This window comes from Centrocercus urophasianus, unplaced genomic scaffold, assembly GCF_019232065.1.
Source record: "Centrocercus urophasianus isolate 14NV4802_14NV808 unplaced genomic scaffold, USGS_Curo_1.0 seq_12, whole genome shotgun sequence".
NCBI lineage: Eukaryota > Metazoa > Chordata > Aves > Galliformes > Phasianidae > Centrocercus > Centrocercus urophasianus.
The window spans coordinates 34,428,667-34,452,210 of record NW_024884364.1 but is presented as its reverse complement, the minus strand read 5'-3'; the positions used below and the strand labels follow the sequence as shown (position 1 = coordinate 34,452,210).

The following is a 23,544-nucleotide window of genomic DNA, read 5'->3' as shown; positions in this document are numbered from 1 at the left end:
CCTGTCTCTGCTGCCTCTCTTCCCTGAAGACCCTATGTACTCTGAATTTACCAAGTGTTTGCTGTGTGTCGCTGACCTCAAGTGACTTGAATCACAGTAGTTCTGGGTGTTGTCCTTTTTCTTCAGCTTCCGTCTTCCTATTCTTTCTTGTATCAGATAGTGCCTGAGAACTGTTTCTCAATTCAAACTGATTTTTTTCCATAGTTCTGTTGGATATTAATGCTGTGGATTTGCTTTCCTTGAGTTTATTTTTCAGTTTCTTGATGCAAAGATTATAGTTCCTAATATCCACTCTTCTGATTTTAGTTTTGTCTTGCAGGTATATTCTTGAATCTCAGATTCTCACAGCCATCATTGATAAGTTTCTTTGGGTAGTGGTGATTTTATATTGCCACATTTCTGTGGTTTTTTTTCCATTTTTTTCCCCCTGTGGGGCAGCAGTGTAGTGTCTTTGCAAGAACTGTCTCAGGCATTAAACACAGGTCAGTGACATTTTGTCGAATTGCATGATGCCTCATCAAATCTTCTGCTGAAAGCATCTCTTTCAGTTCCTTTGAGGTTGTAATCTATTTTGGAATTAGGCTCACCTAGCACAGTGAATAGCTGTGTTTGGAATTTTGTCTGACATCTTTTGAGACACTTGTTAAGTATGTCTTTGTCTGTATTGCTCTGATCTCCCATCAGAGGATAGAAGTGTAGGAGATAGAAATCTGGTTTAAGTTTAAATTGTTCCTTGTCATGATGAGCAACAATTTCTCTGGATGCTCGTCTTTGCTACAGCCTGAGGTACATGTGATGTTTGTTCTTTAAAGTATTTGTCATAACAGTCAGTCTGTTGTGATCTTAAGCCCAAAGTCCTTCTTACTCATGGTTCGTAATAGCTTGATTTGAAATAATGCTCTCACATGCCAGCATTAAGCTCTAGGATGTTTCTCAGTGCTAATCACAGTTTCTGTGTTTGTTACAAGCTATATTGATAGAAGTTTCACCTAATACTGTGGCAGCTGTGTTTTCTGTTGAAGAACCTTGGTTATCAGGACATATTTTTGTAGCTAGTGAGTTCTATGAGGATAAACGACTGAATCACGCCTTAGCACATCTTATATCCTGGAGCACTGAGAAATGGTAAGAACAGTAGCTAATGAATTAAATGGGGTTGGAAGAAAGATTTGAATATTAGTTGGAAGAAATTTAAAGCAGTTCGGTTATTTTTAACAAACAACCAAAATTAGGGGATATCTCTGTTAATGAGGACCTGGTGATGGTGACTAGAAATTGTGGATTCTCAATCTCTGCGGTCATTTTCAGCGCTGAAAGTCATTCATAATAGAAGAAGCTGACATGCATACAGTAGGCTGTCCATGCCTCAAAACCTCCAGAGAAAGATTAGCAATTACACCAAGCAAGGTCCTGATTCAGGTACAAGTGCAGGTGTTGAAACAACAGCTTAGCAAGAGTAGTTCTTTCCTGTGTTTTCCAAGCAATATGGTGAAGTAATGGTGGTTCCTTCTAGCTTCAAAATGTGGAAGTCAGGGAGAGGTAGATAGGTGGCTGTATAATTTAGTGTTGTATGTTTCTATTTTTGTGACTCCAGCATTATTCTTCTTGCTGAGGAATTATCATTTTGCCACTACTCTGTTACAGTGCTGTGCATAGTATTACCAGACTGCACTATCTCACTTGCTGTGAATTCTTTATCCACCAGCCAGTGCCAGCCTAGTAAGGTTCTTCTGTTTCTATTTGAAAACTGCTTTCTGTGTTAGATTTGGTCAAATGAGTCATGCTAGCTTTTGTTTAAATAGGCTTTATTTTTAACTAGTGGTGATGACATTGCAGACTGGAGGGGAAAATTGGAATGATTTTGAATAATATCAATTTATACAGTGAGAATACTCTATTAAAATATATATGAGCTTTATTTGCATCTTGAATTACAGTTTCTAGTTACTGTCATTATTTTGCAGAAAAGATAACACTTCAGTTTCTAGTTACTGTTATTTTGCAGGAAAGATAACACTAATTTTTTTTGTTGTATTTGTCAAGTATTGATAGAGACAGCTCTTCTTTCCTTTTAGGAATCTGGGTAAAAATGGCTTATCTAACAGTAGTATTCTATTGGATAAATGCCCACCTCCACGACCACCGCCTCCACCATACCCTCCCTTGCCAAAGGACAAGCTGAATCCACCTACACCTAGTATTTATGTAAGTAAAGTAGAAGTAATTTGCTGACTGTGTCCTGTTAATTATTTGAGTATCTGAATTACATTATGCAGTTATTTCAAAGATGCAGTGTTCAGAGCTGAATTCTAGTTACAGTGTATGAAGAGGGAAAATGTTAGACTTGTGCAGTTGTGAGTGAAGAACAGCTTCAAAAAATTAGGCTTATTTATTATTTATAGTACTGATGGAATAGGCAAAAATAGTTTGTGAGTTATAATACACAGCAATTTAGGTGTATTTGTACATTTTTTGCAAATGACAGTTTCAGTGATAAGAAAGCAAATGATTAAACTGAACTTTCCTGACAGTCTATTTCAAAATATTGTAGGGAAAATTAATATGAGCTGAGATGATTGTAACAACAAAATGTCATCAGTTAGGAAAATAAAAGTTTTATTAATAGAATAATTCAGTTGGAAGGGGCCTACAAACATCATTGAATCAAACTGCTTTTTAAGGTAGGTTTTTTTTTTTTCTTATGCATCCATTGAAACTCCTGTTCCAGAAATAAACTTCTGTAATAGCTTTATGCAGCATTTGTAGGTAACTTTCTTAATAATGAAATTGTAAACTGTAGTGTGCCCATTCAGCTAGCATAAAAACCTCAGGATAGCTTTGCTCAGCTGAACTTTAGGACCAGAAGCACTTGGCAGACTTGTGTGCTGCAATCCAAGCAGTCTGCTTAAGCACTGGATTATGTTGGAAGCAATAGTGCTGCTCTTAGTGTTGAACCTGAGTTAATCTTCCTAATTAAGAGTCTGTTGTAGCTTCATTGAGTATTTGCAAAGCTGATAAATCCCATGTTGCAGCATTCTGGATGTGGATGTGCAAACATGGGTCTGGTATTTAGGAACTGTGTTGTTTATTGAAAGAGATGTCTTCAGCATATATACAGTCTCTGTCTACAGTGTCATTGATACTTTGTTCACAGTCTGTCTGCAGGATTTTAAAAGATTCGTAGCAATTAAAAATAAAAGTGAGGAGAAACTGCAGCATAAAATCGAGGTTGTAGATTTACAAAAGCGTAGGAAAAAGAAATCAATTTTTCCAGTTAACATGAGATATACTCTGAGAGTGCACTTTTTAATTATACTGCTTCTTGTATACATTATCTGCGGGATTAGTTTTTTAAATTCTGAAAAGAACGTTAGTACATTATCTTGCTCTTCAGAGAATTCTGCAGATTTAGAGAATTTACGGGGCTGCTGTCAGATAAAGAAATAAACTGCAGGAAACCTGAGTTGCAAAAGCCGAAGCAACCTGGGAATAATTCATGCCAAGAAATAAATTACAATAACGAATTAATTTCAGAAGGAGTAAACCCAGCTTACAACGTGGAAATGGTTGTATGATGTTGCTATTCAATGCCCTCAGTGTGAAGAAATGAATGAAATTCCTGTCTTCCTTCTGTTGTTTCACATTTTTTATTGTTCTTTCTTATTTTACAAACAAGAAGTCCAGCCTCATCTGATATCTAATATTGCATTGTAATTTTACAGTTGGAAAATAAACGAGACGCTTTCTTTCCACCTTTACATCAATTTTGTACAAATCCAAACAACCCTGTTACTGTAATACGTGGCCTTGCTGGAGCGCTTAAATTAGGTAACTTTAATTTGGTTACATTTTCTTTGTAAAAATAGATATATATTTAAATGATGTTTCTCAGTTCTCAAAAGTGGATATTTCGTACTGCGTTACTGTTCTGTTTAGAGTAATTAAGGGAACATGTCACTTAGCTCACTGCTATTGCTAACCTAGATCAACTTTAAAAAAAAAAAAAAAAAGCCAACTTCCATCAGATAGTGTTGATCACAGACAGAAACTGAGCTGATGGTATGGGAGCTTATATGCAGAAATTTTTTCTTGTGAGAACTATGCCTATGTGGCTTTGTGCTTTGATTTAGTGATGTCACCGTGAACATTCATAGAGCTCTAATTTCTGAAAAATATTTGTTAATTGAGTTACACATGCTTTTATGGATTTGTAGTTGGAATATGGTCTGTAAAATAGCTGTCAAGGTTTTTCTAGGCTTCTGCTGTTGTTTAGAAAAGCCTCTTGAGCATTACCTAACATTTCATATATATATGTGTATGCATGTGTTTGTATATATGTTATAAATCAATCAGATAATGTTAAGTATTAATATCATCTCTTCTAAACCTTCTTGTCATATACTAACAGCCATTTGTGACTTTTTTTTCTTATTTATTAGATCTAGGACTCTTCTCTACTAAGACATTGGTAGAAGCAAATAACGAACACGTAGTAGAAGTGAGGACACAACTACTGCAGCCAGCAGATGAAAACTGGGACCCCACTGGAACAAAGAAAATCTGGCGTTGTGAAAGCAGTAGATCTCATACAACAATTGCTAAATATGCACAGTACCAGGCCTCCTCATTCCAGGAGTCTTTAAGGGTAAATATATTGCTGTTATGTAAATTAGAATTTTGTGGCCTGTGTACTAACTCTGGAATTAAGCTCAGTTAGTAAAATCTCTTGAAAAAGAAGTCCAGATGTCATTCAAGAAATGGAGACATTCCTACCAGCATGAAAAGCACAGATGAATTTACAGTCTATTTTAAACAGAGCGTTAAATACTATACAGGATGTTCTCTCATCTGCTTAACATAGACTTCATTTTCTTAATATAAAGCTACTTAGTGTTACGTATTTTAAAAGCTTGTTAGCTTTAAGCCTTCTTATAGTGATGTCAAAATTAATATTGAAATATTAAAAATTTCAGATGTTCTTTTTTTTCAGTCATATTGGTTCAAATTTTAGGCATGACTTCATTCTTTGTTGTAACCTGAATTAATTTGAATGTGACTTATTAGAAGTTTACGCTCATACCTTTAATACAACTGTTTAAAACATCGTAGAAACTTTTTTTCAGAAGAGTAACTGATGCTTCCTGTACTAGTTACTGATGGGTTCCAAATTTAACATTTTAGGAGCTGTTAGACATACAGAACTGAGTAAAATGTTCACAGTATTGCAAACATTATACTTCATTGGTACTGAGTTTCAATATTTTTGTTAAGTAGTGAACACATACTTCGAATTAGATAAAGGCACTCATCTAAGGCTTATGTTACTGAGTGCTTTGGAAAGACTAGATTAAGGTGGAACAAAGACAAAGGGTATTATTGATCACTTGTGTATTAGAAAAAGGAGAAAAAGTGGAGAATTGACCGTTTCAGTTTTCACTGCCATTACACAAAAACAGTGATGATTTCATTAAGAAAAGAAAGAGAAATTCCCTAATTTCTTGCGTTACTGGAAGGGATTAGAAGCAAAGAAATGTATCTGTGGTTGGAAAAAGGAAAAGGGAGAGTAGTTAAATATTCTAAGCCAGATTGATACAAGATGAGGAAAAGACACAGGAATACCATGCGGGAAGCACGGAGAGCTGGGCCTCCCTGTTTGTGTGTGGCTTGGCCTAACCAGTCATGAATGGGATTTTTCTCAAAGAATTGCACCAATGTTTTGTTCTTAAGCATCATTCTGGAGGAGAACATTGTGTATAAATAAAACTACAGAAGAGCTAACTTTTAATAAAGTATGTGGTTGATTACATATACTCCTGTCAGCAGGAAAGCCTCAGCTTTGTTTTTGCATCAAGAAGCAACTGCAGTATTTTCTGTGTTGTTTTTTCCTCTGCTACAAAGTGGTGATAAAAATGTAGTACATAAAATAGTTTTCATAACGTCAATTTTCATTTTTTCCTCAAAAATCAAAATGGCATTGTTTTGTTTGTGTTCCTTTTTCCTAACACTGCAGTGACCTGTCCTTGGATGACTTTTCAGTGTTCAATTGAAAGCTGAGTTTCTCCTTTCTACAGATACAGTTCTCTTGAGTTGCCTTAAGTGACCTTTTTTTCCCCCCTCTAACAACTATAACGTTGCTTTTCTAACACGTTTTACAGTATTTCATAAAGTCATCATTGCTCAATCCTTTTTTGTTCCTCTTTGTCCTTCGTTCAAAGGATGAATAGGACTTTCTCAGGTACATAGGGCACTTTGATGTCTAACAACTGCCTCATTCAAAGCACAGAGTCTTTGGACAGCATCCAGGCAGTTCCTTCCTGCTTTTTGTCTTACTTTCTCCTTCTATGCCTGTATACTTGTGAAAAAGGAAGTTTTTAAAACCGAACTTTGAGCCCACTGTACTAAAAAGATGAAATTACATCACTTAATGCTGGTTAGACTTTTTCCACTAGTCACGGTCCTAGCTACTGCAGTGCTAAAATAGCAGATGGCTATTAAAAATTCAAAGAACTTTGTATAATGGATATTGTAAAATGAATTTTATAAATATTAGTCAGCCTATTTTCGCATCAGGAGACCTGTTTAACTTTGAAGGCAGATAAATGTTCTGGTCTAAAAATGTTAGATTGGATTTCTTTTTACCTACATAATGAAGCGAACCCAGCACATAAATTTGTAACTCTAATATAGGTTAGCAAAAGAGTTTACAGTGTAGAAATTTCCTGTTGTCCTGGCCTGAACCTCACAGAATTTTTATCACAAAGATTTTTTGCAACAGCTTTTGACTAATAATGTTTATTTTCTTAGTGGCAGCATTCGCATGAGACCCTGGATGCAGATATTTTAAACGTTGTACCACCGTTTTCAAACAAATGTTATTACTTCATACTTCTGTGTGCCTATATTTTTATGAATATTCTTTTTAATATTTAAATTATTTAGATGTCACTGTTTAAATAAATGATAGCATTTTCACAATTGCATTTTTAGGAGGAAAATGAAAAAAAGAGTCACCACAAGGACCACTCAGATAATGAATCCACATCTTCAGATAAGTAAGTGTGGTATAAATATGGTAATTTTACAGTTACATTTGTGTGTATTTTTACACTATTCCTATTTGCACATCCACCTACTACTACTTCTTATATTTACAGTTCTGGGAGGAGGAGAAGAGGACCTTTTAAAACAATCAAGTTTGGGACCAACATTGACCTGTCAGATGACAAAAAGTAAGTTTGATTGCAGTTTCTTTTGCCCACAGTGGTATTCTGCACTGTTACGCTTCTTCTGGAAAGCTAATGCTTCTGGAAAGCGAATTCTTCTCAGAAGACAGTTATTTCCTGATAATCCCAATTCCAGTTGCAAGCTGTATTGCCATGTTACCTTTAATCTTTTGTTAAATTGTTGTTATAAATCCCTCTTACCTTAAAATCTGTTTTTGAGTTTGTCTTCCCAGTATCTTTAATTTTTCAGTAATGAACTTTTAAATTCCATCAGTCACTTTTCTTTCCAGTAATACTTCTAATATATTCCATTTGTTTCATTCCGATGCTTTAAATTGTTTTCCCTTTTTTCCCCCTTTTATACCTATTTTCATTTATTTTGTTTCCTTTTTCTCTTAGCTCTTGCTTCTCTATTCAGAAGCAGTGCTCAGAGTATGTAGCAAAGTCCGAATTGATGACTATGAGTGGAAAAGCCATGATAAAATTAGAAGCGTAAGGGGAATACAGAGAATTCTTCAGATGAGAGATTTCTGTGAGACCAAGAAATAAGGAAAATGGCTCAGAAAAACTTCATAAAGTTTCAGAAGTACACTGAAAGCATTCTTTTTTGTTTTTGTCCAGTAATAATTTTTTATTTAGTTCAGTCTCTGCTTGGATCTTTTTTGGAAGTGCGTGCTATTACTGTTCTACCCACTGCAGTAGTAAAATTCTGATCCACTTCAGTTAGGAGAACAGGAGAAAAGGTTATAGTACTGGAAATTGGAGGATGCTACTGAATTTTTTGCACATATTCTGTGTGTATACATACGTGATTAGAGATTGTTGTAAAATTTAAAATAAGATCTTATATTTCTCTAAACAAAATTCTGTATTACAAAATTACTGCCAATGAACTAACCCTTAGAGCAATCCTTTTGGAAAGACTTTGACCCTAACCTGGGAATGACTAACCAGAGGTTCACAGAAATTGTATTTTGATACTTTAAATAAATCTCATAGAATCACACATACATTCCACATCTGATTTTCAGTCTCAAGTTCTGATACAAAGCAGTTTTTCCCTGAACTGGCTTGTCATACTCAGGATTGTATTTGGAAATGTTTTTGAATTGAAGGGGTAGCACAGATATCTGTGTGACATTACAGAGCCCCACATAAGTTTGGAGAATTTGTATTTAGAGATATTATCACTAATAAAAGCATTCAGTTCCATGGCACGTGCATACAGCTGACTTCACTCCTGGTTATAGCAATCATGTCTGCAAGTCAAACTATGTTCAGACAGTCTTCCTAGCAGATGTCATGACATAATATCATTTGGCTCTCGAAAGCATCGGTAACAGTTTCTGACTGGTTTAAGAGTGTGGGAAAAGCAGACCGTCGTGTTTACAGAAAAGATATATGATATACACCAAGGTGTAAACTAAAAGCAGTTTTCTTGTGATATAGCACCAGATTAAATAACTGCAAGATTGAGTTAGGTCACCAGGTCTTCTAGTTCACAGTTAAAATAAATTCACGTTTAAATTTCTCTAGCTGTCAAGTAAGGTTATTGCGTTCTATAAACTTCCCTTCTAAAAGATGCTAAATTATACAGCAGTGAGTCGTCTACTCCTTCATCTCCTATGATAACAATTTTCTGAAAATGTTTGTATTTCCCAAACTCAGTTCTAAGAGTTTCAGGGATTCACAGTTTGTCAATTTGCTATTTTGCTGCAGGTGGAAGTTGCAACTCCATGAACTGACAAAACTTCCTGCTTTTGTACGTGTGGTATCAGCAGGAAATCTTCTAAGCCATGTTGGTCATACCATCCTGGGCATGAACACAGTGCAGTTGTACATGAAGGTTCCAGGAAGCAGAACACCAGGTGAGTATAATTTTTGTATGGAAAAAAAAAAAACAAACAAAGGAATTTACTGCTATCGAATTAATTTATCTGCTCTGCAGGTTTTCTGTATTTTATAGCAGGCATAAATATGATAATGAAGTACATTGTCATTATTTTTTAATTTCTAGATTAACTGAATCTGCATGTACAAAGCACTAAATTATCTTTCAGGAGAAATTTCTGAATTTCTGTAATGCTTGATAGTTGTCATTCTAATCTCTTGCATGTAACACTGGACTCCAGATTTTTTAAGGGGAGAAGAATGAGTTCATATACTTGAACCAAGTTTGTAATTGGCGTGCCTTGAAAGTTTTTACAGACTTCCCAAGTAGGTCTTGTATAATCATAGTAATCCCTATACTTTTGAAATTGTTCACTGCTGTCTGAGAATAGGGCTTCATAATGGGTAGTGCTGTGCTATGACACTACTGTAGGTTAACCCTAATAGCCAACTAAGCGCTGCACAGCGTCTCACTCACACCCTTCCGAGTTGAATGTGGAAGAGAATCAGAAAGATAAAAGCATGGTAACTCTTGGGTTGAGATAAAGACATTATAATATGTCAAGCAAAAGCTGTGCATGCAAGTCAAGCAAAATAAGGAATTCATTCACTGCTTCCTATTGGTACGCAGATGTTTAGTGAAAATAAACTCCATCCCAGCCAAACCCAGTACAGGCACTTGACTGAGGCTTGGGAGATCACAGAACGATGGAATGACTTTGTTTGGAAGGGACTTTAAAGATCATCTAATTCCAACCGTCCTGCCATGAGCAGGATCACCAACTAGACCAGGCTGCCCAGGGCTCCATCCAGCCTGGCCTTGAACACCTCCAGGGATGGGACATCGCAGCTTCTCTATGCAACCTATTCTAGTGTCTCACCATTCCCTGAGTAAAGAATTTCCTCCTAATATCTAATCTGAATCTTTTCTGTTTTGTTTCAAAACCCTTCTCCCTTGTCTTATCACTATTGAACCATGCAAAAAGTCTCCCTCCTGTTTGTAAGTTCCCTTTAAGTAATGGAAAGTCACAGTGATGTCTCCCTGGAGACTTCCCCATGCTCCCTCCTGGGAGAGGTGCTCCAGCCCTCTCTCTTTTCATCCTTGTTGGCTCCTTCAGACTTTCTCCAACAGCTGCAACATCTTTCTTGTGCTGAGGGCCCCAGGCTTGGGCACGGTACTTTCAGTTGTACCCTCATAAGGGCAGAGCAGAGGGGGACAATTGCCTCCTTTGCCCTGCTGGCCACCCTGCTTGGTGCAGCCCAGGATACTGTTGGTCTTCCAGACAGGAAACTACTGGCTTGCATTTGGCTATTTGTCCATCAGGACCCACAGGTCTTTCTCACCAAGACTGCTCTCAATTAGTTCTCTCAGTCTGTACACATGTATGGAATTGTCCCAACATAACTGAAGCACCTTGTACTTTTTCTTGTTGAACCTCATTTGGTTCACATGGGCCCACCTCTTAAGCTTATCCAGGCCCTGTTGAATGGCATCCATTCATTCTGTTGTGTCATTTGCACCACTCAGCTTGGTATCATCTACAAACTTGCTGAGGGTGCACTCAGTCTCACCATCTGGATCATTGATAAAGATAGTAAAGAGCATTAATACCAAGGTGGACTCCTGGTGGATGCCTCCACTTGAACATAGAACTGTTTACCACAACCCCCTGCTGTGACCGTCCAGTCAACTATTTATCTACTGAATAGTCCAGCCTTCAAATCCACGTCTCTCAAATGTGGATATAAGGATGTGATGTGGGACCATATCAAAGGCTTTGCAGAAGTCCAGGTAAACACCATCTGTTGCTCTTCCTTTGTCCACTAGTGCTGTCACTCCATTGTAGTAGGTCATCAGATTGGTCAACCTGCCCTTATGAAGCTGTGCTGGCTGTGTTTGATCACCTCCTTCTCTTGCCTGTGCTTTAACATAGCTTCCAGGAGAATCTACTGCAGTATCTTCCCAGGCACAGAGGTGAGGTTCACCGCCTAGTAGTTTCCCGGATCTTTCTTCCTACCCTTTTAAAATATGGGAGTGAAGTTTCCCTTTTTTAGGTCACCGGGGATTTCACCTGATAGCTGTGATGGAGAGTGACTTAGCAAGTACATCAGCCAGTTCCTTTGGTACACTGCCATGCATGTCAGTCAGACCCCGGAGACTTGTGCACATGCAGTTTTATCACAGTCTTGAACTTTTTGCTTCCCATGGGAGTGTTTTTGCTCCCTCAGTCTGCGCCTAGAGGTACAGCAATGTGAGAGATGTGGGAAGGCTGACTGCCAGCAAAGGCCAAGGCAAAGAATTGGAGCACCTCATCCTTCTCCATGTCTGTTGTTGCTCATCCTCTGGACTAAGTTCCAGAGTCTGTTAGTGCTGAAGTACAACTTCAGATAATATGTTAGGGATTGTGGTTCAGCTCCTCAGCTGTCAAAAGAAGGTAAGATCTGGCATTTCTGCATCGATTTTTGAAAGTTCCTTGGGACAGATTTTCTTACTACTTGTTTGTTAGTGCCTGAAGTCATGAAGTTTCTCTCCTAAATGAGATTATCAAAAGCTATCACAAACACATTATGTAAGCTTTAGCAACTTGAAGCATTGATTTCTACAGAAAGGAAGCAGCTGAAATATTAGTCAGATTCATTAGTCAGATTGGTAGTTCCAACTTATTTTGCACAAATTAACAAAAGCAGAATTCTGTTGTTATTAGAACTTAATTGCATTTCTTGACACTGTGAAGTACCTAAATATTGCATTTAATAAGTTTATGAAACTGAAACTGTGATGTAGGGTTTGGTTTTTTTTTAGTAATTATAACCTACTTTGCATTTTCTTGGTTATTTTGATAAATCAGCCTTACAGAAAACGTGTTTATTTTTTCTAAATTTCAGGTCATCAAGAAAACAACAACTTTTGTTCAGTAAATATAAACATTGGTCCAGGTGACTGTGAATGGTTTGTTGTTCCTGAAAGCTATTGGGGTGTCATGAATGACTTTTGTGAAAAGTAAGTCATGCATACTGTTCCCTGTTTTTTTTCAAGTTGCATTTGTCTTTCTCAGACCTAATGGGAGAAGGGCAAGTTATAAGTGAGTTTTTAATGGGTTTTCCACCCATTTGAAGTTTGGAATACTTTGAAATTTTTCAAAGTAGTTTGAAAAGTCTTTTATAACAAGTCAAAATGTAAAATCTGGAATATTTGCAAGATATAGCATTTGTGCAGTGAGAAGGAGCTTGGATTGCCTTAGGTGCTCAGTGATAACTTTGCTCCCAAAACTTTACATTACTGGATAATCCATCTCAGTCCTTTTTGTTTGGCTAGCCTCTTTATCAACAACCTGATAGTACCATCTGCTCTTTCCAAATGGTGATGCTTTTATGGTTACTTTTAGGACCATTGCAGTTGGGTGATGGAAAAATTGGGGGGTGAGGGAGCTGGTTTTTGTTTTGGTAGGTCTCTTTTTTTTTTTTTTTTGGTTGGTTGGTTTGTTTTTTTAGGAGTAATGAGGTGTTTTTCTGGTATTGTAAGTTGTTAATTTTATTATGATTAATGTACGTGTCATTCTTAAGGAATTACACAGCCATTGGTGTTTTGGCATTGTTTCTTGCTGCATCTAATGGGAGAGCTTAGTTTACCTGAACTCCAGGAGGCTTCATAGCATGCTTTGCATATACTTGCAAGTTTGCAGCTTACTTAAAAATGAGGTTTGTTGATTGTTGGGTAACAGTGGTCCACCTCTATGTCTGTTCCTCCTTCTGTTGCACGGGTGCTTAAAAAAAAAAAAAAAAAAAAGGCAGTTAGGAGCAGTTGAGTCCCATCTAATTTGATCTTAAGGGAGGTTTTTTGGGTTTTTTTGTTGTGTTTTTTTGTTTGTTTGTTTTGTTTTTTTTTACATTGCCCATTTAAAAACTGACCTAAACTCCTCAGCTTTCTTCAGAAGTTTCCCAGCGTTCTGCATATTCTTATCAGTACCTCTTTTCTGCTTGTCTACTGACAAGCTCTTATTTAATCAACCTTTACAAAGATTACCCTCCTCGGTATTGTAATTCCACTGTCAAAAATGCAACGTCTGTAATGATGATAGGCCTATTACCCTCATGCCACTGCCCTTTCTGAGACTAAAAGGGAGTCTAAAAATTTGGTAACCGCATAAACTCTACAGAGTGCCGGACAGAGGCACTGAATGGTTTTTGAAAACTTGCCAGTGGTCTTTCCTGGTGCAATAGAAAATCACTCTAAAATTGGGATGAGGAAGGGAGGAATGTATGTATTTCACAGGACCATATTGGAAGACTCAGGCTTTCATTGTTAGGAAGTCCATATGGAGGCTTTTTTTTAATGCTTCTCAGGAGGGGTAGCATTTTCTGTCTGAACATAGCGTAGACCTGTGAATAGCAGTTGAGATGGTGCCAACAAGTTCTTGTGCGGACGAGTTTTGCACGCTCACACTGACAGCATGAGTACATGTTTTGCATTGTTCCAAACTGAAAGCATTCTTAAGAACTGTGTGTAAAATCAGTCACAGGTTAAAAAAAGCATCGTTCTGCACCAGTGTCACGCTAGATCTAGCAAGAATTCCTCTACCTCAGCATTAATAATGCTGGGAAATTGAAAGGAAAATAGAACTTAACTCTGTGCCATCATCTCACTTCACATAAGCAGATGGTTGAACATTTTAATGTTGCAGGATATAAAACAGGGAACTGGGATCAGGATTTCTGTAGGTGAAACTTTCCTTCTGACTAGTCCTACTGCGTCAGGGATTAGATGTTGAAAATATAGACAGTGGTGATCACTTTTACAGGTAATGTCATTGAAGTATTGACTACTAATACACATGCTGATAAATGCTGACAGCTTTATTTTTCCCATTGTTTCAGGAACAATATGAATTTTCTAATGGGATCTTGGTGGCCAAACTTGGAGGATTTGTATGAAGCCAATGTCCCAGTTTATCGATTTATTCAAAGACCAGGGGATTTGGTGTGGATAAATGCTGGCACTGTGCACTGGGTTCAAGCTATCGGCTGGTGCAACAACATTGCTTGGAATGTTGGCCCTCTTACAGGTATAGTTGAATAATGCATTGTAAGGTAATTCTGTGCCATGGAACCTGCCATTTCTTAATAGTTTACTTCAGTTTTCTGGATTAAAAAATGAATATACAGTATTTTGAAACATTTCTTGTTGAAGCATTAAATAATCCCATTGGTAATAAGAAATGAAAGCGGCAAGAATGCTGTTTTTACATTTCTGCATTTAATGGACTTCTAAAATTTACAGTAGCTTATCAAACACAAGCAGAATAAAATGTTGAGAGGAATTCATGCACTGTGTTTTGTAGGCTGCTTTTTTAATTTTCTCTGCCAAAACTTGTTCTACCCAACAGACTTTACTACAGCATGCATATGAAGACTTGTCTAATCTCCCCTTTTCAGGATAAAACATACGTAATAGCTCCTTAATGAAAGCATCAGAAAATGCAAACAGTTGTAAATTTTTTTAAACAAAGGAATGTAAGGTTTACTCCTCTGGTAGTCATTATTTTTGAACCATGATTTAAGAAGGCTTTTAGATGTGAGAATGGAAGAAAAGTTCACAGCTAAAATAAGGAGATTCTATCAAGCATTTGAACAGATTGTACTTCCAAAAAAGCCTGTTTTCTTAAATAGTTTAAGGTGTATCTTTATTTCATTATGGTGCAATAAATAGTTTATCTCCATGATTATGTGACTGACTGATACAGAGCTTATGTGTTCAATCACAGTAAATTCTGCAAAACAAGTTTTTTGAAAAGGGTGGGGTGAGTAGGCTGCTTAATCAGAAAGTCTGACTCACTGCACAAGTCTCTCAAGGTGCAGTCTTCATTTTCAAATTACATACTGTAGCATTGTGAAATGATAAAGAATATGCAGACATTGCAAATGCCTGCAAGATACAGACACCTCGAATGCAGATTTTTTGTGTGTCAAAAGCTTGAAAATTATTAAGTAACAGTTTTTGAAAATGCGTACTCTATTCAGCATAGGAATTGAATAGTTGTCAGCAAGTCCTTGTTTTCACATGTGGTTGTTACTACTGTGATACTTTGTGTTCTTTTAGCATCTGAAATACAATAAATACGTGCTTAAGAATAAATTTTGTAGAATTTAAATATTGCAGGGAATGAGTTATTCAGAAATGCTGTTTAGTCTCACCACAAAGAAGTCTAAATTTTTGATATAATGAAATCATTTTGAGTTCAGGTGGTACTTATTTGTTACCTAACTACTTCTGTAACTTTCTTTTTATATAGCCTGTCAATACAAATTGGCAGTGGAACGGTACGAATGGAATAAACTGCAGAGCGTGAAGTCCATAGTACCCATGGTTCATCTTTCATGGAATATGGCTCGAAATATCAAGGTCTCAGATCCAAAGCTTTTTGAAATGATTAAGTAAGTTTTACTTGAGCATTTATTATTCCCATTTCTTCTTCAAGTATAAAATGAGTAGATCTATAAATAGGCTTTTGTAAGGCTTCTGAGAATCAAGCCAAAATGATTTGATAATCTATTCTTCAAAGAAAGAAGCCGTTTGTGGATGTTAAATACGCCACAGACTCCAGCAGCTTACAGAAGCAGACAACATAACTAAACGTGTTCATTTTAGACTGACCATAAGACAACAAATCGAGTGAAGTGCTACATTTATAATGATGGTCATTTTTACAGCAAAATTTAAATTAATTTTGCATTTTTAGAACACCTCTTTAGTTAAGGCTCACATACCATCATTTAGCAATCCAGTGTGAATGTTTTAAATAAAGACAAATAAGAACTGGTAAGTCACCTTCCCTTTGCTCTTTCTTCAGAACAAAGAATTAATTGATGTGTAAAATGATAATTGAGTATAGTGACATTTCTTAAACACTTATTCCAAAATGCAGAAACATTTCAGACTCAAAGCATCTTTAGTAAGGTTTTTTTAAAGAGTGCAACTTGAAGCAAATATAAATCATCTAGGTTGAGGAATAAATGGACATTTCGGCGTACATCCATCATAGGCTTGTCAGAAAGAAAGTGGGAGAATGAGTTCCACAGCAAATGACTCATCATGACAATACTCTGGTGGCAGCTCTCTGTTTTTCTTCAGCCAACCAGAAGAGCTTTTATCTGAGTCTTTTCAACATACTGGATCCACAAGCATTGAGTCCTTTTATGATTTGCCTTGAAATGGGCTTTGAAATATGGATGGGTTAACCTGCGAAAAAGGAGTGAAGAAAATCAGTTTTTCCCCTACTAGAATTTACTATTGACATCTGAGTGAGATACCATTTTACAAATAGTATTTTGAGTTTAACTTAGCCTTGAACACCTGTTGCAGAATGAGGGAATAAGCGAGATGTTAACTTTGTAAAGGCACAGAAGTGTTAGAAGTTGAAAATAGTTTTGTCCCTTCAATTAAGCTGTTAGTGATCATAGTCAAGGTGGCAAGTGTTAAAAAGGAAGAAAAGAAACCGATAGTGTACTGCTGGAAATAAGAAAGGAGGGGAAAAGAAGCAGAGGTTGAAAGGAAGCCAAGACGTCCTTTAAGAAAAAAAAAAAAAGCTAAGCCCTTATTTCATATGTATATTTATCTTCTCTAGTCCTGCAGGCACTGCAAATCTCAGAACAGCTGTAGAATATTTTTTGCAAAATATTATTTTAATAATTCGGCACCTCCATTTTGCATTTGTGCAAAGTTAAGTCATTTTTTGTCTATGGTTTAGGTTTAGGAGAAAAACGTAACCGAGCATAGCATCTTTCTCCAAGAGAAATCTTAAAATGTTGCAAAGGAATACAGAGAACAGAATGGTTTCCTGTTGTCATCTGGTTTGATAGCAGCTGAGTTTTTCTGTAGTGAGATACCTAAATTGTTAGATGTACTTTAGAAATAAAGTCACTGAGGAGCTGATGTAGACTTTGATCTTGCATACTATTGCATTTTCCAGGCTACTGAAGCCACTTCTGCCTTGTTAGTTGTCTGTCAGTCCCCTGGTTTCATGCTTTGCATGAGGAGAAGACCCAGTGATGATCTCTAAGTTTGTTACATCTAGTAACAGTAATCTGGAACAACTCTTCTTTGTGATCCCTTCTGTAATTGTACAGCTGTAACTAGAAGCAGCTGTCACCAGAATACTGTTTACTGTATGTCTTTAGCCTTGTGTAGATATCTTAAGTGCATAAACCTTCATGAACCTCCTTACAATCGGTGAGCAGTTGCATAATTTTCCTCTCAAAATGATTGTCTGAAGGAGTGCCGTCTTGCTCTAGATAAAAGGAGCAAAATCTAAAACTTTCTCATGAGATTGTTTTTTAAATTTTATACTAAGAGTAGAATCTTGACTGGAAATGCAGGCAGACAAAATGATTTAAAGTTTGACTGACAGCACAATGCTCGAGAAAAGAAAAATTAACATCAGAACTTAAATGAGAAGTCATGTGGAAAGGAAGAATTTTAGAGATAGTGGGGACATAGTAAAAAGGCCAAAATAAGTAATTCCAAAGTAACAGGAATAGTAAGTTCCTTTACCAAAATAGTTTTATGAGCGTAGAAGACCAGGACATGGGAGAAATGATTTTGCACAAAATCATGAAGCAAGATAGAATTCATTTTGATATCGATGGGGAAAATAAATCACTGGGAGATATAATGAGATCAGTTTTGCATTGCCGTTGGGATGGTCTCCGCATTTACAAAGCTTTACTGGATATCGAAACGTTGAATGGATTTCTCACCACACTTAGAGAATATATCAGAGTGGTGTCTGTTTTAAGATCTCCTCTTAAATATCAGGATTTGACTGGACATGATTTGCTCGTGCTTTGTCATATCTATTAAAACCTCGAGAGAGAATGATGGTCCAGATTTTTTAACTGAATTCCCACTGTGCAAGAATAAAAGCAGGCACACAATTCTAAAAGCCTACTCAGCTTAAACATTGTGTCTCTACTGCACACCATTTTGACTTTCATGTTTTAGAAATTTGCGATACGCATTTTCAAGATGATACTTCATGTGTTCTCTCTCTCTTCCTTTGATAGCATGAAATAGTTAACATTGCCATTACTCAGATCTGAATTTTGTCTAAGGACAAGTAATTCACCTTCTAGCTACTTTTTTTGGCTTTGCTTGCAAATTTTGCAAACATTACAGTGGTGTTGCATGCGGATTACGCTTTGAGCAGTTCTTTCTTCACAGCTGTAACACTCAGAAGTGCTTTGAAAATAACACTTTGAAAACTCTTGGAAGTAAGGAATGGAACACAGTGGTTGCAAGTGGGTAGATGGCCTTCTAGCTGTTATCTGACATACCCAAAGACTGTTCCAGATGACAGCAGAAAAGAACATTACAATGGTAGCTTTTAAGTTTATTTTGAATCAGATTAGATTGCACGAAAGAATGTTATACCAAAGTTGATTAACTTGGCATAAGCATTTCTACATCCGCCTAACATTTGAGTGAATTAATGTGTGATCTGCCACATATGGTTGATCGTTTGTGATATCATGAGACATCATGAGTTCCATTAACATCAAACTAGAAAAGTGCGGAGGAGTTGCAACTAACTGAGCTGTTTGGTTTCATTGAAAATGAGTATATGAAAATACATTTAATCTAAAAGCAAACTTTCGGTTTTGCATTATTATTATGAGGGTTTTAATGACACCGTAGACTTGTTTTTGGTGAAAATGGATGATCTGAGTGTAAAAAATCAGGAGGACAGTATTGCAATTTAAGCTTGAAATTCTGTTAACTGCTTGGTAGCACATGAAACAAATATTTAAGAAAAGTGCAGAGCATATATATGACATTTTTAAGGTTTTAAAATGGGAGAAAGATCAAATTGAAAACATTTTGACAGAACTCTTGAGTACTTTGTTTTCTGTCCAGAGTTTATTCTTCCCCTTAAATTTTTCAGTCTTCATTCTGCCTCTAATGAACATGTAATGTAACCACCCTGGGGAGGAGAAAATTAAAGGCTGCACAGACAGTGGCTCAAATAAATAAGATAGCTAAGAACTAAAAATAATTGTAAATAACATTGCAACTTAGAGATCTGGTGACCTATTTTGAAGATTAAAAGTTTGCTGTTTTCTTTTTTAACCTTAGTAGAAGCATGACAGGAAATCGTTTCTTTTAAATTGTCCAATTCTTCTCTTCATAAAATGTGTTAATTTTTTTTTTTTTCCTGTTAAGAGACTGACTTTCATTACATTACAGAAATGTGCAGAAATGAAATAAATGTACACAGAGGTCCATAATGATGTGATCTAACTCGTACATAAGTCGTGCTTATGCTCAGTGATTCTTAATAGACAAGTCTTTCTAAAGTCCTAGAGGAAGAAGCTCAAGCTCCAGGGTCGTGAATGAAATTCAGGCTGTTTGCATTTTTCTGGACAGTGTAATACTGAATTGAATATAGAGCTGATTGCCTCTGCAGTCTTCTGATCCTGATTTTGGTTGCAGGTATTGCTTGTTAAGAACTCTCAAACAGTGTCAGACACTGAGGGAAGCTCTGATTGCTGCAGGAAAAGAAATTGTCTGGCATGGGCGAGCAAAGGATGAGCCAGCTCATTACTGTAGCATTTGTGAGGTCAGTAAATAAATACATGTTGAGCTTGGGTACTACTGCAATGTTTGTTGAAATTTTGACGTATCTTTTGTTGCTGCTATAAACTGCAGCATCTACAGTATGCTGTAAGCACTTGGATGTGACACAGTGCTGTCTTCAAAGAGGTCGTCAAGCTATTTTTTAAATACAGGCTATATTATACTGCTGCCTTTTCCACAGTGCATAGAAATTGTTATTCACGAGGTCAGTTTTCCATTCTCAGTTGTTCTAAGAAGTTGTTACCCCTTCCTGCATATAATTTGATCTGCTCAGCTACCTTCTAAAGGTATATCTGTCTTCATTCCAGTAATCAACAGCAGCTTCAAAAGAGGGAAGAATATAAGTGCATTTTCTTCACAGAAAATGCTTTACTGAAGTTTGTAATTTTACTTTCTATTAGTAGCTTCTTTAAAGTATTGAATAATAGTCTTTGTGAAGCATAAAATAAACTATTTCCCACCTGAAAATCAGCTTAAAATTATTTTCAGATCAAGCCTCTTGGGCAGGATGAATGTGCAACTGAGTAGCAAGGGAATAAATTATGACTTTCTTTTTACAGGTAAATTTGAAAAAGAGGAATTAGGTATAACTGTAATACATACTTGACCTTACTGAGTGACCCCTATTCAGAGTATGAACCCTGCCTTGTTAACACTGACCAAAAGCACAGGCACCCTAATTGTAGTGTTTAGTAATGGTTTTATAATATTTCACCTCAGTGCCTAAGCCTTAGGAGGATGGATTTTCCCTAAACAAACCTATTTTTTCTCTTTGTATTTTCAGAATAAGACTGTAAATCTTAAACCTTGAAAGCTGTATTTTCTTTAACTTTTTACAAATGAAATTGTAACAATTGACTTTCTGTTTCCTATCTAACAGGTGGAAGTCTTTGATCTGCTTTTTGTCACTAGTGAGAGCAATTCTCGAAAGACCTATGTTGTACATTGCCAAGACTGTGCACGAAAGATAAGCACGAACCTGGAAAATTTTGTGGTGCTAGAACAGTACAAAATGGAGGACTTGATGCAAGTCTATGATCAATTTACATTAGTAAGTCAAATTAATAAGTGGATGCATAAATACATTATTTGTAAAGCAGTTGTAGGCTGTCTTGGTCCTCCATTGTATGAGTATCGTGAACTTTCTGATTCAAATGGAGGTTTGGGTTATGTGTGATATTTACAGAACAAAACTCTGCAGAGTCAGAATTATGTGAAATAGTACAGTAACTTACTGCAGAACATAACCACTGAGTTTTCAGGAAAAGTATGATGTTACAATTCATAAAGTTGTGGCTTTAAAAATCCAATAGAGATCACCTGGAGACCATAACTGGATCAGATGGAGATGGGAAGAATCAGGACAGTGAAGCTTGGAGAAACTAGCACCAGGTTCAAGAGCATCTCTAATACATTGGTTGTGGTATGAAGTCAGTATAGCAGCAGAGCATCCTATGCACTGAGACCCCTTCCTCCCCCTCCCTTTCCCACCCTCCTCCAAATCAGCACTGTCCTTCTGCTTAGCAAGTGGATGCTCTCAAACAGTTCTGTCTTTGGCTTGGGGCCTCCTTTGCATTTCAATTTAAAGCAAAAAGCCACTTTGCCATTATAGCTTTGTGCTATATATGGCAGCCTCCTGCTTTGAACTGTGTCAGCACAACTGTCCTAACATTTCACCCAGGTTTCGTTGTTTCAGGCAAAGATGGCTTGTTTGTAATCACAATGAAAGCGATGCTGGATTTATTTATGATAAGCCTTGCCTTTCTGTCAAAGGAGACAAACATTGGACAAAGCATTCTGAGAATTTCATGTTGCATTAAATACGGCAGCCCAGAAACAGCTGTGCCTTTTTGATTCATTTCCAGGTGCTGCAGAAAGTGTATGTTTAGACAATTGTTTCATGTTATACAGGCATGATAAGTTGCAACCTTTGAGTTAATGCCTCAAGGTTCACCAGCTGAGGCTGGTGAAAACACAGGACCTTGTCCTTTGAACTTAGTTCTTTTCATTGGTTCAACAAAGCCTGAGATGGCTGAACTTGTGTTCACTCTTTTAGAAGCCCATTGTTATTACAGCTGGTAAAATACTGCAATTCTGAAGTGATAATATGTTGCAAGAACAGCATCTAAATAAACACCTATTCTGAGATACACATCCGAGTGGAATGGGCAAGAACATTTTTGTATGGAAAAGAGGGAGGAATGAGGGAGAGTGGGAGGGGTAGGTCTGTGTTTGTATCATTATGTAGGTAATTGTGGTAGTGCAACTGTGCCTAGAACAAGGGTTCTCAACCTGTAAACAGCTCTTTGCCCCACCAGAGCCTACACCTGCAGTGCTAAAGAACATTAAAAATTGTTGTAGTGAAATTTATGCACAGTATCACTTATTAAAAAGGCTTATAATTTTGATTGAGAGAAGTCATAACCTACAGGAAAGGGGTTGAGGTTTGTGGCACACTGCAGAACAAAGATAACCTCAGATGGCAAAGGTGGTGTAGGACTAACAGGCTCGATGCTTGGGGTAAAGTATCAGGAGTAAATGCAGGAATTACATAGAATTAGTATTGCACAGTTGAGTACTGTAGTGTGATTTGCAGTGTCTTTGAAGACAGGACAGCTTCTTAAAGGGATTCCTCATCATGGCAGGACTGATGTGTAGAAAAAGAGAAGAGGAGGTGCCATCAGAAGTTCAGTATTTTTGGTGATAATGCCACAAAGAACAATACTGGGGAATAGGGATCTTCTGGACCTGCACTCTTAAGGCACTAATTAATGACAATTGAAAATAAATAAATAAGTAAATAAAAGCTTTATCCCCATATCAGGGAATCTTGATCCTTTCCACAGATAACCTCAGGGTTATATGTTAATGTTTATGTAGCGAGGAAGTAAAATGCAACCTGCAGGATGTTTGGAGAGCCGCAGAGGGATGATCCACCCATTCCCCAGGCTAAACAGGTTGAGAATCCCTGTTTTAGAGTATATAAAGATACATCTACATAAGCCCACATGGAGCTCTTTTCTGCTTCAACAGGACTTGTTTTGGCAGCTCATGCAGTATCTGCTCAGATGTCCCCACAGTGTGATCTAGTGTGCAGTATAGGCAAAATCCTAACATAGAGTAGTTGAATAAGTTGGAAAAAAAAGAAAAAAAAAAGCTGATACCCACTGGACAAAGTCTCAGTGTATAAAAACCATAGTGTTTGACTTCAAACTGTCATGCTCACCATTTGCACAGATTTGGTTAAACAGCTGAATTCTACACCTTTGTAGAAAAGGTAATTTAATGTTTTCTTTTTCAGGCTCCTCCATTGCCATCCTCTTCATCTTGACATTTTTTCATGGACATTAAATGAAAACTTTTCTGATATTCAGGAAGTGACCCAGTTCTGCACCACTGATTTTTGTAGCTATCCTGTAAGGCTGCTGGCTGAAAGCTGTGTCTATGCAACCTTCCAAGTGCGGAGTGTCAACCAACTGGACAGGAGAGAGCACTGCCTCCTACTCCAGAACTCAAAACAAATAAAGCTCATCCAGCTGTACTTCAAAAAAATAATTCCATGTTTTGTATATATCTGACAAAACTGGCAACATTATACAGACTACTGACTTGAAGACCACCTCTTTTGTATTTTCTCTGTTTCTGGGCTGATGAGTTGGTTTCATCCGTTTTTCCCCTTCAGAATTTCCCTTGGAAAAAGTACTAGCTTAGCTGGTCATTTCTTTGTAAGGTAGTTAGAAATTTTAAGTCTTTCTTTGGGCAACTTTTTTTTTTTTTTTTTTTTTTTTTTTTTTTTTTTTT

At 36.9% G+C, this 23,544-nt stretch overlaps 1 protein-coding gene across 13 annotated transcripts in view; it reads left to right on the top strand.

The window, feature by feature from the left end:
• The window catches only part of KDM6A (lysine demethylase 6A), a 147,010-nt gene extending 123,510 nt beyond the window's left edge, over nt 1-23,500 (top strand). For 6 of the 13 annotated variants that reach the window (XM_042810492.1, XM_042810494.1, XM_042810484.1 and 3 more), the window contains 11 exons: nt 2,076-2,205; nt 3,723-3,828; nt 4,440-4,645; nt 6,988-7,052; nt 7,155-7,229; nt 8,943-9,091; nt 12,000-12,114; nt 13,989-14,176; nt 15,404-15,545; nt 19,600-19,726; nt 20,624-21,895. In XM_042810492.1, the coding sequence (XP_042666426.1) occupies nt 2,076-2,205; nt 3,723-3,828; nt 4,440-4,645; nt 6,988-7,052; nt 7,155-7,229; nt 8,943-9,091; nt 12,000-12,114; nt 13,989-14,176; nt 15,404-15,545; nt 19,600-19,726; nt 20,624-20,920 (1,600 nt within the window). In that variant the 3' untranslated portion in view covers nt 20,921-21,895. Of the gene's footprint in view, nt 1-2,075; nt 2,206-3,722; nt 3,829-4,439; nt 4,646-6,987; nt 7,053-7,154; nt 7,230-8,942; nt 9,092-11,999; nt 12,115-13,988; nt 14,177-15,403; nt 15,546-19,599; nt 19,727-20,623; nt 21,896-23,044 lie in introns of those variants that run through there. The other 7 variants (XM_042810496.1, XM_042810491.1, XM_042810488.1 and 4 more) reach the window with 4 other exon arrangements.
• The last annotated feature ends 44 nt before the right edge of the window (nt 23,501-23,544 follow it).